At 42.2% G+C, this 17500-nt stretch overlaps 1 protein-coding gene across 1 annotated transcript in view; it reads left to right on the top strand.

Moving 5' to 3' along the window:
• The window catches only part of LOC135095518 (WD repeat-containing protein 7-like), a 38359-nt gene extending 22742 nt beyond the window's left edge, over positions 1-15617 (top strand). Inside the window, 13 exon segments of the mRNA XM_063996388.1 lie at positions 764-955; positions 3062-3189; positions 3523-3668; positions 3953-4169; positions 4571-4768; positions 4999-5155; positions 5274-5417; positions 6279-6412; positions 6623-6675; positions 6928-7198; positions 7534-7716; positions 8862-8966; positions 11236-15617. Coding sequence (XP_063852458.1) covers positions 764-955; positions 3062-3189; positions 3523-3668; positions 3953-4169; positions 4571-4768; positions 4999-5155; positions 5274-5417; positions 6279-6412; positions 6623-6675; positions 6928-7198; positions 7534-7716; positions 8862-8966; positions 11236-11418 — 2111 coding nt within the window. The 3' untranslated portion in view covers positions 11419-15617.
• Positions 15618-17500: the final 1883 nt, after the last annotated feature.

Here is a 17500-nt window from a genome sequence, read left to right as displayed (position 1 = left end):
TTACTTTCCAAAAGCACTAGTTGAAGCTTCTCAGGTTTTTAATGGTGTTTTTAAGGTTCTAGTGACAGATTAACAACATTTCTGCACTATTAACAGGAGAAACACTCTTTTTAAAAGGCTCTAATTGAAGTTACATGTGTTTTTAAGGGTGTTTTTATGGTTCTAGTGACAGATTAACAACATTTCTACATTATGAACAGGAGAAACTCTTTTAAAAAAACCTCTAGTTGAAGTGACACAGATTTTCAAGGATGTTTTTTATGGTTCTAGTGACAGATTAACATTTCTGCATTATTAACAGGAGAAACACTTAACACTTCTTTTTAACAACATTTCTACATTATGGACAGGAGAAACACTCTTGAGAACCTGGCCAAACATCTCTGTGACCTCGGAGGACATTGGTGGTGAGGAAGCAAAGCATTTAAAAATATGGACCTGTTTCTCTTCAATAAGCCTTCATTCTTTTCTTCGCATCCTTCAACCACACACTCTGTAGACACCCTTGAGAGACACTAGCACCCCTCTGAACACCCTTGAGACACCCTAGCACCACCCTACACTCCTCTTATCATCCCTAATCACCCTTCTACCATATCTTTCAGTATCACACCCCATAACTTCACCGTCCTTCACCAGACACCCTGTAGACACCTTTCAGGCACCCTAGCACCCCTGTAGACACCTTCCTAACACCGTAGTATCCCTGTAGACACCTTTCAGACACCCTAGCATCACCCTACATGCCTCCTCTCCCCTACAGATGGCAACAGCAGCAGAGTCCAGATCCCTCGCCACCTGGATGTGACGGCCCAGACACTGCAGATCGGACAGATGCTGATGTCACTGCTACACTCATGGGGTCTTGACCAGTCCCTCGACCACACCTGTGAACACATCCTGGGCCTCCTCAAGCCAAGGGTGCCTGTGTCCTATGGTCTTATCTCAAAGTCTGGTGGGTGTTCGGGGTTTTGGGGTGTTTGTGGGTGTTTTGGGGGTGTTTAAGGGTGTTTTGTGTGTTTTGGTGTGTGTGTGTGTGTGTGTGTGTGTGTGTGTGTGTGTGTGTGTTTCTTTTAAGAGTGCTTTGGTGTTTTTTTTGCTGTTTTTCAGGGTTTTGGGGGTGTTTTTGCTAGTTTTAAAGGGTGTTTTGCTGTTTTAATTATGTTTTTGCGTGTTTAAGTGTGTTTTGGTGTGCGTGTGTGTGTGTGTGTGTTTTTAAGGTGTTTTGGTATGTGTTTGAATGTGTTTGCTTTTTTAAGAGTGCTTTTTGGTCTAAGGGTGTTTTTTTTGGGTGTTTGTGGTGTGTTTGTTTGGGTGTTTGGCATTTTGTAGTTTTTAAGGTGTTTTTGGTGATTTTTTGGAGTTTTAAGGATGTTTTGGGGTATTTAAGCATATTTTTGGATATTTTTTGGCAATGTTTGTGTGTGTGTGTGTGTGTGTGTGTGTGTGTTTAAGTGTGTTTTGGTGTTTTTTGGGTGTTTAAGGGTATTTTTCTGGGTTTGGGAGTGTTTTCTGTTGTTATTGTTGTTGTTGTTGTTGTTGTTGTTGTTGTTGTTGTTGTTGTTTAGGGAGTGTCTTTGGTTAGGTTAGGTCTTTTAAGAGGCAATTTGGTGCTTGTTATTATCTTATATTTTGGGGTGTTTTGTGTGTTTTTTTCAGGATGTGTGTGTGTGTGTTTTGGGGTGTTTTTCATATTTTTTGGGGTATTTGGGGTGTTTTTTCAGTGTATGGGAGTGTTTTGAGGTGTTTTTCAGAGTTTGTGGTATTTTGGGTGTTTTTTTCAGGCTATGTGTGTGTTTTGGGGTGTTTTTCAGTGTATGGGAGTGTTTTTGTGCGTTTTTGTTTGTCTGCATTGTTGTTTTTTTTAAGGTTTTTGTTTGTCATGTTTTTATCTTGTTTTTGTCTTTTTTTTTTCTATTTTTATTTCTTGTTTGTTTGTGGTTCTTATTCTTCTCTTCTTGCTTTGTTTATTCTTTTTGTCTCATTTCCTTTCTTATTCTTGTTTTTTTTCTGGTTTCTTATTCTTTCTTTATTCCTTTTTCTTGTTTTCCTCCTTGTTCTTGTTCTCTTTCTGATTCTTTTTTTTTTCTCATTTATCTTTTATATCTTGTCACATTTTTGCTCTTCATCTTTAAATTTTAGCCCTTCTCTTCCTCTTTTCTGTTTTTTTCATCATCATCATCATCATCATCATCATCATCATCATCATCATCATTCCTCCTCTTTATCTCTGAAGTTAACCAAACATCGCCAGTCTTCCTCGTCTTTTATCATTCTGTGTGTATTTTTGCTCTTCATCTTTTCAAATTTTAGTCCTTCTCTTCCTCTTTTCTGTTTTTTTCATCATCATCATCATCATCATCATTCCTCTTCTTTATCTCTGAAGTTAAACAAATATCGCCAATCTTCCTCTTTATCATTCTCTTCCTCCCAACATAACCTGGTCTAATTTCTCTGCTCTTATTCTCAACCTAACCCAACTAACCTAATCTAATTTTCCTTCCTCTTATTCTTATCACAACCCAACTTAAGCTAACCTAACCTAGTCAAATTTTTTTTTTATCTTATTCTCAACCTAACCTAACCTAAACTAACCTAACCTAGTCTAATTTTCTTTCCTCTTATTCTTATCACAACCCAACTTAAGCTAACCTAACCTAGTCAAATTTTTTTTTTATCTTATTCTCAACCTAACCTAACCTAAACTAACCTAACCTAGTTTAATTTTCCTTCCTCTTATTCTTATCACAACCCAACTTAAGCTAACCTAACCTAGTCTAATTTTCTTTCCTCTTATTCTTATCACAACCTAAACTAAACTAACCTAACCTAGTCAAATTTTTTTGGTCTTATTCTCAACATAACCTAACCTAAACTAAACTAATCTAACCTAGTCAATTTTTTCCTTTTATTCCCAACATAACCTAACCTAAACCAAACTAATCTAACCTAGTCAATTTTTTCCTTTTATTCCCAACATGACCTAACCTAACCTAATCTAATCTAGTTTTCCCTCTTATTCTTATCATAACCTCACCTGAGCTCATGCCACCTCCTGCAGGGTACATGTCGCTGTTCATGCCAACGTGGCATCCAGTGCGGCCCGCTGACATGCCCCCCATGACCATCCCGCCCGAGCTGGCCTCAGAGTTGCCCCCAGAGATGATTCAGCTGGAACACCACACCCAGGTAATACCCCCAGGCTTGTTTGTACGTGTGTGTGTGTGTTAGAGTGTGTCTGTATGTATGAAGATAAAGTATAAGTGTGTGTGTGTGTGTGTGTGTGTGTTGTGGCAGTGTGACCTCATTAGTGCCAGTATCACCCACACCACCACAACGCCAGACTTGAGGCAGTGTGGCAAGACTGATGACCACAACACAGGTGGGGGAGACTCAAGAGGCTGGCTGGGTGTGCACTCTCAATTTTCCCTTAACTTTATCTTTGTTTACTAATTCTCCTCCTCCTCCTTCGCAAAACCCCCAAACATCCCTACACTTCCCACCACCTCCACTTCTCTGCAGGTATTCACGGGACGCGGCCACTGGGAGGTGTCGCCGGCCCTCACCACACACCACCTGCTGGCCCTGGTGTCTGTGGCCAACACCCTGCAGGACATGAATGCCGCCACCCTCATCCCGGAGCAGGAGAGGCGTCGCAAGAATTATATGTGAGTGTGGGAGAGAGGGAGAGGGAGAGGGGCAGTAACTAGGTGTTTGTGTGTGAGGGAGAGAATGTTTGTATGTTTGTGTGTGTGTGTGTGAGGGAGACATAGAGAGAGAGAGAGAGAGAGAGAGAGAGAGAGAGAGAGAGAGAGAGTTTGTATTTGTTTTTGCTCTTTTTTTTTATTATTATTATTATTATTATTATGATTATTATTATTATTATTAAACTAAACCAAACCTAACCTAACCAAACCCCTCTTACTGTCTTCCCTCCCCACCCCAACCCCAGCCAAAGCTCCAAGGCTAACACAGGCAGCGTGGGTACCAACAGCAGTGGGGAGGATGAGTTTAGCAGACAGCAATCGGTGATCAAACAGGGCTGGTCCACCCTCACTGCACTCCACACTGTCCTACTGCCTGACTGTGTGACGGCCGCTGGGGCACCCTGCTACCAGCCCCCCATGGTAGAAATCCTGGCGCGCCGCTGGCAGGACCGGTGTCAGGAGGTGAGGTGGTCAGGGCGTCAGGGGTCAGTGAGAGGGATGGAGGAGGGATGGAAGAATGGAAAAAAAGTATGTGTTTATGTGCTAGTATGTTTGTGTCTGTTGTAGAAGGGGAGGGAGGTGGAGGAAGAAGAAGAGGAGCAGGAAGGAGGAGGAAGAGGAGGAGGAGGAGGAGGGGTAGAAAAAAGTAGTTTGTTAGTGTATGTTGTACAAAAAGGAGGAGGTGGAGGAGGTGTGTGTGTGTGTGTGTGTGTGTGTGTGTGTGTGTGTGTTGAAATTATGAATGTGTGTTTACTATTACTACTACTACTACTACTACTACTACTACTACTACTACTACTACTACTACTACTACTACTACTACTACTACTACCACTACTACTGAACCTAACCAAACAACACAGGTGAGAGAGGCGGCCCAGGCACTCCTGAAGACAGAGCTAAGCCGCATGGGGATGGCAGGGAGGCAGCAGCTGGTGGTGGAGTGGGCGCCCCACCTGCCCACCCACACCGACCCCCTGCCCGCCACCACCGCCGCCCACTTCAACAGTCACCACCACGACCCCTCCCACCCACCACGCTCTGACCACGCCAGCCTCAAGGTGAGAGAGAGAGAGAGAGAGAGAGAGAGAGAGAGAGAGAGAGAGAGAGAGAGAGGTGTGTTTGACTAATAGTAAGAGAGAGAAAAAAATAGATATGTATATTTTTTATGATTTTTTTTGTGGTAATATTTGGTTGGTGTAATTAAGAGAGAGAGAGAGAGAGAGTAAATTGGAATAAACTTAAATAATAACACAACTACTACTACTATTACTACTACTACTACTTGCAGGGGTCGTCCAGCACCACCTCGTCCATCCCCACTACCAACGGCACCCCCATGCAGGGAGGTGGGGGCAGCAGCGGTGGGGTGCAAGGTGGAGGGGGGGAGAGGGGGATGGAGCCTCACCCCCACCTGGACGAGGACCACTATGATGAGGAGATGGATGGTGAGAGAGAGAGAGAGAGAGAGAGAGAGAGAGAGAGAGAGACAGAGAGAGAGAGGTTATTTATTAATTGTTTAACTAATGTAACCTAAGCCTAACCTAACCTAATATCATACCCCAGGGGAGACGTGCCGAGAGATCATAGCGCAGTCTGAAGGTCGTCGTAAGCAAGCCACCGCAATAATTCTCCTGGGGGTCATAGGAGCCTACCACGGACAGGACGCAGCTGAAGGATTTGGCCTAGGGACGCTTGCCATGCAGACCAGTAAGTGTTGGCCTTGGGAGAGGACTGAGAGGGCTGGGAGAGGGGAGATGCCTGGGATAAGAGGGTCGGGAGAGGGTTTGCAGGGCTGGGAGAGGGGAGAGATTTGGGAGGGCTGGGTGGGATGAGAGGGTTGGGAGAGGCCTTAGGAAAGAGTTGGGTGGGCTAGAAGAGGCTACGAGGGTTGGGAGAGGGATGGGAGGGTTGGGAGAAGGCTGGGAGAGGCTTGGGAGGATGTGAGGGCTGGGAGAGGCTGGGAGACGGCTGCAAGGTTTAGGACAGTGATGGGAGGGCTGGCAGAGTCATGAGAATATTGGCAGGACAGGATGAGCTTAGTTCAGACCCTGTACAGTACAACTAGCTGAACACACACACACACACACACACACACACACACACACACACACACACACACACACTGTACTATATTCAGAAGCACTTCCACACTGCATCTCTGTTACTTACAAAAGACTCTAGTTGAAGTGACAGGTTTTAGAAGGTGTTTTTATGGTTGTAATGACAGATTAACATTTCTGTATTATGAACAGGAGAAACACTCTTTTAAAAGGGTCTAGTTGAAGTGCCATGGTTTTTTAAGGTGTTTTGATGTTTGCAGTGACAGATTAACACCATTTCTACACTACTAACAGGAGAAACACTCTTTTAAAAGGCTCTAGTTGAAGTGACAGGTTTTCAAGGGTGTTTTTTACAGTTCAAGTGACAGATTAACATTTCTACATTATGAACAGGAGGAACACTCTTGAGAACCCAGCTAGCTATCTGTGTGACCTTGAAGAACAGTGGTGGTGATACAGCTTAGCATTTATGAATACAAACCACACACTGACACCTCTTCACCCCCAGGCAAGGCCCTAGCGTACCTGGTGCTGGCTCCCCCTGGCTCCAAGCTGCCTGCACACAATCCCCTGCGCAGGGCCGCCATCGACCTGATTGGCCGTGGCTTCCCTGTGTGGGAGCCCTACCTTGATGTGGCCAAGGTGAGGGGAGAGAGGGAGGAGGAGATGGGAGAGAGAAAAGGGAGATTAATTTTGAGTTGGAGAATAGAGAGAAAGAAACAGGAAAGAGAGAGAGAGAGAGAGAGAGAGAGAGAGAGAGAGAGAGAGAGAGAGAGAGAGAGAGAGAGAGAGAGAGAGATTGACTTCCTTCTTACCTGTTTCTTTCTTGTTAATTTTCTCGTTTTCTTTCAGGTGTTGCTGGCCCTCCTAGACTTCTGTGCTGACACTGATCGCCTTGCCCCCAGGTGAGAGAGAGAGAGAGAGAGAGAGATTATACAGGTACAAATAATTCTTTCTTTTTCTTCCTCTATTTCTTGTTTTTTTCTCTTTTTTCTTTTGTTTCCTTATTCTTTTTATTTTTTCCTTTCTTTTTTCCTTTTCTTTTTTTTTCCTTTTTTCCATCCTTTTCCTTCCTAACCACACCACATCACACCACTACACCCCAACCACACTACACCTGAACCCAACCACACACAGTCACACCCCAATTCCCACAGCATGAAGTATGGCCTCCCCCTGATCCCTGAGGCCGACACTTGCCGCACTGCCTCAAATGCGCTGACACTGATTGCCGAGGCCCGTCCCCCTGCATTCATCACCACCATGGCGAGGGAGGTGGCGCGCTTCAATGCCCTCCAGCAAAACGCACAGAGCCTGCAACTCAACATCCACAACACAGTGTTACACCGCGCCAAAACGGAAATCCTGAGGGTGATGGAGTATCTGATTGTACATAAACGCTGCCACATCATGGACCTTATGGTGGAGGTGGGTGTTCTGGGGTGTTTTGGGTTTTTTTTTGTGTTTTGGGAGTGTGAAGGAATTTTTTTGATTGCTTTAGGGTGTTTTTGGGTGTTTAGGGTGTTTGACTGTGTTTTTTTTATGTTTTTGGGTTTTTTTGGTGTTTTGGTGTGTTTTTGGGGGTGTTTTGGGTTAAGTTTGTATTTTTTTTAAGGGGGGCAAGGTGTGTTTTGAAATATTTTTAGGTACATCACATTGTTTTTAGATGTTTTGGGTTTTGAGTGAGTCTGGGAAGGTTTGTGGGTGTTTGGGTGTGTTTTGTATCATCACCACCACTAATTCTCTCTTTCTCTTTCTCTCAGGTAATGGACATAATTCTTCACTGCGTCGATGCGGGCCACCTCAAAAGTCGTGGCCTGAATGAGGTGTTTCCCTCCATATGTGGCTTCCCCCAGGTCTCCCACTGCCCCCACACCCGTCGCATTGCCACCGGGGCCAAGAATGGGGCCATCGCCATGTATGAGCTGCGGGCGTCTAAGTGTCAGGTTTGTAGGTTTGTGCGTTTGTTAAGTGTGTGTGTGTGTGTGTATCCCGTCTCTATATCTATCCAGTTTGGTCTTAAAAGCATGGACAGTTACGGCATTGATAACGTCTTCACTGAGTTCATTACATTTGTTCACACTTCTATGAGGAAAACTATACTTCTTGATGTCTCTTCTACGGTTAACTTTCTTCAGCTTCTTACTGTGTCCCCTTGTACTGTGTGTGTCTGAAGTTATAAAACATTCTTTGTCCACATTTTCCATACCACTTATCACTCTATAGATGTTTATTGAGTCCCCTATCTCCTATTTTCAGGGGTAAGAATTTCCATCAGTCTTAATCTCTCTTCATAGGTCGTCTTACTCAACTCCGGAACCATCTTAGTGACTGTTCTTCATGCTCTTTCTAATTTTATATAACATTTCTCTTTGTATGAGGAGACCACACCACTGCTACATGTTCCAATCTTGGTCTTTTCATGGAAATCAACAACTGTGTGTGTGTGTGTGTGTGTGTGTGTGTGTGTGTGTGTGTGTGTGTGGAATTCATTTTCTTTTTCTTCATTTCGTTCCTGCAGGTGTCTAAGTGTCAGGTGTGTAGGTTTGTTTGTTGTGTGTGTGTGTGTGTGTGTGTGTGTGTGTGTGTGTGTGTGTGTGGAATTCATTTTCTTTTTCTTCATTTCGTTCCTGCAGGTGTCTAAGTGTCAGGTGTGTAGGTTTGTTTGTTGTGTGTGTGTGTGTGTGTGTGTGTGTGTGTGTGTGTGTGTGTGTGTGTGTATGGAATTCACTTTCTTTCTCTTCTTCCATATCCTTCCTTTTCTTCTATTAGTTCTTTTCTTCCTCTCCTTCCTTCTTTCGTTGTTTAGATTCCTTTTCTTCCTTCTTTCTTCCTTCCTTTTTTTTTCCTTTTCAAATTTTTTTTATTTATTTATTTTTTTTGCATTTTCTTCCTATATTTATTGTAGATTTAATTCCTTCCTTCCTTCTCTCCATCCTTCTGTAAATTCTGACCTTTCATTCTCTCCTTCCTTCATTAAACTCATTTCTTATTTTATTCCTTCATTTTTCATTTCTTCTTTCCTTAAAATTCCTGGAGATGGTGTCAGTATGTACCTGTCCCTCTCACTCTCTCTCTCCCACTCCCCCAGGTGATCCCAGCCCACACCGCTCCCATCACAGCCGTCAGCTTCTCCCCTGATGGCAAATACCTGGCGTCCTATTCCATGGGGGAGAACAAGCTTTCTTTCTGGCAGGTGAGCTGAGAGGGGTGGGTCACTTAGCAAAGGTAAGATGTAGTAAGTGTCTTGAGGTGTGTGGCTGTGAGGAATGCAGCTGAGGACAGGTCAACGGGAATACTGCCACAATGATGCATACACTCACTCACTGGTTTGTCTAAGTATTCCCTCCCTTGCTGTAGTCTCAGGATTGGGGTGGGTGCAGGGCAGGGAAAGGTCTTATTGTGACGGGGCAGGGGTGGACCAGTGCATGCTGTGGGGCTATGTTGTGGGTCCCAGGATTGGTGTGAATGGTGTGTGTGTGTGTGTGTGTGTGTGGTGCTTTGTCTGGGGCAGCCTGTGTGGGATTGCTGGCCTGTATGCAGGGTGTAACATGAGTTTGTGTGGATATTGCTAGAGGTGAAAGCTGAGGATATTTTAAGTGGAAAGTGTTCTCTGTGCACATGCATTTTGAGGTATTGCTTAGCTGTGGTGTGAAAATCAAATGGGGCCAGACAACAGACACAGCGGCCAGGCCAGGTGGGTGTCCTTGGTGGAGAAACACCATGCCTACGCACACCACATCACTCTTAAGTAACACATACAATTTTAATGTATTTATTGTCACGGTTCCCGGGAGAAACTGCATGTGATTGACTAGTAATCTAGTGATTTATTGCTGGCCGTGCTGCTTCCCAATTCCTGACTGAGCAGTGCATGGCGCCACACGGCTTGCTATTTTATTTGTGTTTTATTGCATCCATACTGTCATTGTGTAATACTTATTGGTAATCAGAATCGGTCTGTTGCTGTCACTCGTCTTGTCACGGGATGCTGTAAAGCTCCAAAACTTGTAGAAGTCACAACACTTATTTACAATTTCACCAACGGACATCCAGTGTACACGTCCTGCCTTGGTTACCCGCCTGGCCTGGTTATTGTGTCCGTCGCCACACCACACTTCAATGTCACACCACGGCCACACAACGCCTCAAAATTCCTGTGTGCGTAGAATGTTTTCCACTCAGAATAATGTGCACTTTCACCTCTGGCAATACCAACACAAACTTGTGTTGCACCCTGCATAGATTGACAGATAGAAGACATCAGCTTGTTTTGTTTGGATAGTCCCAACTTAACCAATTTCTACATTATCCTAACCCAACCTAATCTGACCCAATCCAACCAAACCTAACCAAATCAAATCCAGCCTTACCTAACCCAACCAAACCAAACTTAAGCTAACTCAATCTAATCAAACCAAACAAAACCTAACAAACTTTTCCCAAAGCTAACCCAATTTAACCCAACCTAACCTAACCAAATAAAATGAGATCAAACCTAACCAAACTGAGCCAAACCTAACTTAAAATAACCAAACCATACCCAGTCTAATCTAACCAAACCTAGCCAAATCTAACCTAACCCAACCAAACCTAGCCAAACCTAACATAATTTAACCTAACCAAACCATACCCAGTCTAATCTAACCAAACCTAGCCAAACCTAACCTAACCTAACCAAGTCAACCTAACTAACTCTTCCCCAACCCAAACTAGCTTAACCTAATTCCAACATATTACAACTTAACCTCAACCTTCCTCACAGACACCTGAACCAAGCCTAACCACACCACCCCAGTTACTTCACCTAACCCCTCACCCATCACCCCACCCAAGTAACCTAACCTCACCAAACCCCACACCTCTCACTAACCTAACGTAACAACACCACTCCACACCTCTCACTAACCAAATCTAACCACACCACACACTTAAACCGGTTTTATTATAGTTTAAGCCATTACACACTACATGGTAATAACCTACCTCATTTTGTTCTTCTCACTATTCGCATCATTTCTAATGATTACACTACTTGTCGGAAATTAATAATAACGCCACAATAGGCCTGGGAATGCACAGCGCTCTCAACTTTTTCTAAGTCCACAGGTAAACATAAATTGTGTATTGTTGCCTGAACTTCAGTTGTTAGGTTAGGTTAGGTTAGGGTTTGGTTTTATTATAGTTTAAGCCATTACACACTACGTGGTAATAACCTACCTCATTTTGTTCTTCTCACTATTCACATCATTTCTAATGATTACACTACTTGTTGGAAATTAATAATAACGCCATGGGCCGTGGGTAGAGATTGGGGACATTGGCTTAAAACTATAAATTTACCCTTAAACCTAACCTAGCCACACCACGCCACGTCCACTAGCCGAACCTAACCACACTACTTAAACCTAACCTAACATAACCACATCCCACACGTCTCATCTCCCTCCCTCCCTCCCCAACAGACCTCCTCGGGCATGTTCGGTCTAGGTGCCTCCCAGACCAAATGCACGAAAACTTTCTCAACCATGCCAGTGCCAGACATTGTGCGCCTCAACCCTCAGCGGCTGCCCAAGCTGGTGTGGATTTCCAACAGAACGGTGGTGCACATGATGGCCGACGGAACGGAGCACCGGTTCAACGCTTAACGGAATGGAGTGGAAATTTGACTGAATCGAGGAACGGAATGTGGACTGAATGCACTGGTACGGATGGAATGGGAGTTTTTAGAGTGGATAGGTGGATAGGGCAGAGATTCAATGCTTAACGGAATGGAACGGAGTGGAAATTTGTTTGAACGAATTGAACGTAATGTGGAGCGAATGCACTGCTATGGATGGAATGGAAGTTTTTAGAGTGGATAAATAGATAGAACAGAGATTTAACACTTAACGGAATGGAATAAATTTGACATTGCACGGTTCACTGGACAGATTGACGGATGGAACATATATTTACTGCTTAGAGTGGAGACAAATGTGGTTCGCATGATAGCTAAGGGAACGGAATAGGAACGCAATGGAGACTAGACATAAAGCGACAGTAGGCAACCCAGATTCTGTGCATAGATTGAACAGGTGGAACGGAGGAACTGAACGGAGGTTATTGCTCAGACCCAGTGGAGAAACGGAACAGGTGATGCGTAGGATGGAAGGAAAGGAATGGATTGGAGCAAAAATTTAACGTGTAGACTAGTGGAACAGAACGAAACATTTAATGCATACACAAATTTGACGGACCGACGAAACAGGAACGAAACAGAACATAGACTGAATGGACAACGAACTGGACGGAACGAAACAGAACGGAACAGGTTTAGCGTACATTGAATAGACAGTAAATTCAATGGATAGACTAGACATTGGAGCGAAACACTGGTTCGCTAACAGACTTGACAGAACGGAACGAAACTGACACAAGACAAACGGAAAGGAACGCTTAATGGCCAACATGCTGTACGGAGCGGAACAGATGCACGGGGAGACGAAATGGAGTTTGAATGCATGAGATGAAGGCACGCAATGGAACAACAGACAGGGGAACAGTGGAACGAAATGTCAGAGGAGTGTTGGGATTAATTACTAGAAATGGGATTGTTGGACAGACGAACAGCGGAATAGAACGAACGGTGGATGTAATTAATTGCCAGATAGGATTGTTGGACAGTGGAATGATGGAATGGAACATGAATGGTGGATGGAATGAATTGCTAGATAGGAATATTGGACTTGGGAACGGTGGAATGGAACTTGAGAAAAAAACGGAAGGAAAAAAAAACGTAATTAATTGCCAGGTAGGATTGTTGGACAGTGGAATGATGGAATGGAACATGAATGGTGGATGGAATGAATTGCTAGATAGGAATATTGGACTTGGGAACGGTGGAATGGAACATGAGAAAAAAACGGAAGGAAAAAAAAAACATGATTTACAGAAGAGGAAACAGGAAAGAAGGAAAATGAAGTTGTAAAGAGAAAGAAAAAAATGTGAAATAAAAAAAAAAAAAAGGTGAATGACATAGAAGTATAAAAATAAATGAGGAAGGGAGGAAAGAAAATAAAATAAATAAGGAAGAAAGAAAATGTATTAAGTTGAGGAAAGAAGGAAAGAAAGAATTGAATAAAGATAAAGATAGTGAAAAAAAATAAGATAAGAACAGAGAAAATGAAAAACACCAACCAAATAGAAAATGGAAAACAAACAAACAGGAAACAGTGGGAAACAAACAAAATAGAAAACGGAAAATCAAACAAGAAAAGGAAGGAAAAAAAAAACAATATCGACTAAAATAAAACAAACACAAACCGGAAACAGAAAATTCAAGAGAAAAAATGAAAAAAAGAAAACGGAAAGGATAAAATAGAAAACGGAAAGCAACGTTGCCACCTCAACTTTGTGCGTTCTGTAGTAGATGTCTGTCTGTATAAGTGTGTGTCTGTATGTATGTGTGTGTGTGTGTGTGTGTGTGTGTGTGTGTGTGTGTGTGTGTGTGTGTGTGTGTGTGTGTGTGCATTGTGTCCGCCGCCGCTGCCGCCGCCGCCGCATCAAGCAGTGTTGTCGTTGTTGCTGTTTTAATCTTGTTGTTGTTGTTGTTGGTGTGTGTGTGTGTGTGTGTGTGTGTGTGTGTGTGTGTGTGTGTGTGTGTGTGTGTGTGTGTGTGTGTGTCCATTCCTTCTTTCCTTCCTTTCTTTCTTTCTTTCTTTCTTTCTTTCTTTCTTTCTTTCTTCCTTTCTCTTTCTTTCTTTCTTTCTCTCTTTCTTTCTTTACTTATTGCTTTCTTCCATTCTTCTCTTCTTACTTCCTTTATTTGCTTCTTCCTTTTACTTCCTTCCTTTCTTTTTGTTTCATCCTCTCTCTCTCTCTCTCTCTCTCTCTCTCTCTCTCTCTCTCTCTCTCTCTCTCTCTCTCTCTCTCTCTCTCTCTCTCTCTCTCTCTCTCTCTCTCTCTCTCTCTCTCTCTCTCTCTCTCTCTCTCTCTCTCTCTGCCATCACAGTATCTCATGAAGCGGTGTGTGTGTGTGTGTGTGTGTGTGTGTGTGTGTGTGTGTGTGTGTGTGTGTGTGTGTGTGTGTGTGGTGACTAAATACGAGTACACATACATAAAATCCATACATATGTTGATATAAAACCGTACATTCCGTGTGTGTGTGTGTGTGTGTGTGTGTGTGTGTGTGTGTGTGTGTGTGTGTGTGTGTGTGTGTGTGTGTTTTAAGTAGATGTAGATTGAAGTTCTTATGAGAGAGAGAGAGAGAGAGAGAGAGAGAGAGAGAGAATATAAAAGTATAGATGTATTATTCCTCCTCCTCCTCCTCCTCCTCCTCCTCCTCCTCCTCCTCCTCCTCCTCCTCCTCCTCCTCCTCCTATATGCTGCAAATAAAGATGTCAATATGCTCCTTTTCCTTTTCTTTTCTATTTCTTCTTTATCCTTCAGAACTATGCGCTATCTCTCTCTCTCTCTCTCTCTCTCTCTCTCTCTCTCTCTCTCTCTCTCTCTCTCTCTCTCTCTCTCTCTCTCTCTCTCTCTCTCTCTCTCTCTCTCTCTCTCTCTCTCTCTCTCTCTCTCTCTCTCTCTCTTTCTTGTGCTGTGCATCTCAATGTGCTGTATTATATTATAGACATCTTGCATTGTTGGTGAGCGAGTGTAAAATAGTGTTAAGTCAGAAAAAGCAACAACATTCCTATTTTTTTCATCATTCTTCGTATTGTTATTCATTCTTCGTCTTCTTCATATTCGTATCATTATCGTTATCCTGCAGTGTTCGCTCTGTCTACATCTGTGTTTGTATACAATCTACTCTTGGCGATGTGGTTCTGTTTATATGCTGATGATGATGTGGTTCTGTTTATATGCTGATGATGATGATGATGATTGCTCGCGGTTTGAACGGGACTGCTATTTTTCTTGAAATTGGTGGTCTGCTTACATTCACGTTATAATAATCGTTAGTAGCTTGAACGGGACTCGTCTTTAATCTTGATCTTGGTGGTTTGTTTAAATTCTGATGATTATTAATGATTGGAACAGGATTGCTCTTGATCTTAATCTTGGTGGCTCTGTGTGTGTGTGTGTGTGTGTGTGTGTGTGTGTGTGTGTGTGTGTGTGTGTGTGTGTGTGTGTGTGTGTGTGTGTTGCAGTACTGTTGATAGTGTGCACTGTTACTGTGAGTACTGATGCTGTTCTGCCCTCCTCATTCCCCTCCTTGTGTGTGTGTGTGTGTGTGTGTGTGTGTGTGTGTGTGTGTGTGTGTGTGTGTGTGTGTGTGTGTAAGTATTAAAACATGCTTGCATGCTTGTATGCCCACATGCCTTGCACATGTGTATTTATGTGTGTATGTGTGTGTGTGTGTGTGTGTGTGTGTGTGTGTGTGTGTGTGTGTGTGTGTGTGTGTGTGTGTTTGTTAAAACACATGCTTGCATGCTTGCATGCACACACATGCCTTGCACATGTGTATATATGTGCGTGTGTGAGAATATTCAAACATTGCTCGTTACCTCGAGGAATTTTTGTCATGCACTCTCACAAACACTTGTGTAAGGACTGTGTGTGTGTGTGTGTGTGTGTGTGTGTGTGTGTGTGTGTGTGTGTGTGTGTGTGTGTAGAGAGAGAGAGAGAGAGAGAGAGAGGCAGATGGAGATAAGAAAGAGGCAGAGGAACAACGAAGAAATTATTTACATTATTATTATTATTATTATTACTGTTGTTATTATAAATATGTTATTAGCATTTATGAATGCACTAGTGACATGATACGGAAACAATCTCTCTCTCTCTCTCTCTCTCTCTCTCTCTCTCTCTCTCTCTCTCTCTCTCTCTCTCTCTCTCTCTCTCTCTCTCTCTGTCTGTCTGTCTGTCTGTCAATCCCAGTCTTCCCTCACCACACCGTAACACAGCAGAACAAGTGCAGGAGTGCAGGAGTGGTGTGTGCGCGCGGCAAGTGATAGACATAATATAAATACGCCATTCTTTTGTGTAGATACTGTATGATTTCATGTATATATATATAGATAGGTAGGTAGGGACTAGGGAGGTACATACTACACTCACACAGGCTGTCACACTATGTATGTATAAATATTTTACATAAGTGTGCACCACTGAACAATTTAATAGTGACAGCTGGGAGACTAGCAACTGATGATTGTGTTGGTCCTGTGCTTGAGAGAGAGAGAGAGAGAGAGAGAGAGAGGGGTACACTCGGCTCAGATTTTGTCATGAAGCAAGCAGCGGCGCCTCCCTCCATTCGGCGCACGTTTTCCCTGTGAGCCGTTTCCCGCTCCCCGCATTGTTACCCCCTTATAAAAGTCATGACCAATATATCACATCTAGTTTATTCCGAATATTTTCCACCAGGACATGACGTGAATAAAGATAAGTAAGACCAAGGATTTCGGGACATCGTCGTGTTCCTGAAGTCTTACGTACATCTGACCTGAAAAGCGAATTAGACCAAGATTATTATTTTTGTGGCTTTTAAAACGTATCATTGTTTATTTTTGTGTATATTAATAGTTTGTTGAATGGTTTATTTATTTATTTATTTATTTATTTATTTATTTTAGTGATGAGTGAAACGAAAGAAACAAGATCAAGAATATTTATGGCTTTTAAAAGAACATAATGCATCATTCCCCATGTATGAGCTGTCAAGATGGTTATTTTTCCTGTATATATTGAAAGTTGAGTATTTTTTCCCAATATACGACGTGAAAATCGAAATATACAAGATCAAGAAGAAAGTGGAGCCTATTAAAAGGAAAAAAAAACGTTAAATTTTCTGTATATGAGCTGTCAAGATGGATATTTTTCCTGTATATATTGAAAGTTGAGTATTTTTCACCAATGTACGACGTGAAAAGAAAGTGGAGCCTATTAAAAAAAAAAACGTTAAATTTTCTGTATATGAGCTGTCAAGATAGTTATTTTTCCTGTATATATTGAAAGTTGATTTATTTTATTTTATTTTTTTTTTAATATACGATGTGATAAAAGCGAAGTTTACAAGATCAAGAATATTTGGAGCTTTTAAAAGAACATACTGCACCGTTCTCCAAGTGTCCGAGCTGTCGACATGGCTACCCTTGTGTATATATATTGAAAGTCTAATATCCTTTCCAAATATAACGCCTGGAAAACCGGAATACAAAAATGTTTCCGAGCTTTGAAGAAAAAAAAATATATATAATTCTTTGTGTTTATGATTAATTTATTAGTTAGGTTTGAGCACAAGAGAATTCGTTTGTTTGTGTGTGTGTGTGTGTGTGTTTGTTTGGGATCAATATTTTGCTGAGAATATTATGTAGAAAGTAAATAATTTTGGTATATTCCTTCTTCTTCTTCTTCTTCTTCTTCTTCTTCTTCTTCTTCTTCTTCTTCTTCTTCTTCTTCTTCTTCTTCTTCTTCTTCTTCTTCTTCTTCTCCTTCTCCTTCTTCTTGTCATCGTGATACTAACTTTTCTCCTCCTCCTCCTCCTCCTCCTCCTCCTCCTCCTCCTCCTCCTCCTCCTCCTCTTCCTCCTTTTATTTCTCGCATTTAATCAATATATGTATAGTTTGTGGTATATATTGCAGTTTGTATATATTGTTGCTTCCTGTATAAACTTGGTATGTTGTATATTATTATTATTATTATTATTATTATTATTATTATCATTATTATTAGTATTAGTATTACTATTATTATTATTATTATTATTTTATTAGTATTAGTGTTCATATTTTGCATCAGTTCTTG

The sequence above is a fragment of the Scylla paramamosain genome, chromosome 49, assembly GCF_035594125.1.
Source record: "Scylla paramamosain isolate STU-SP2022 chromosome 49, ASM3559412v1, whole genome shotgun sequence".
Lineage (NCBI taxonomy): Eukaryota > Metazoa > Arthropoda > Malacostraca > Decapoda > Portunidae > Scylla > Scylla paramamosain.
This window is presented reverse-complemented; position numbering and strand designations above follow the sequence as displayed.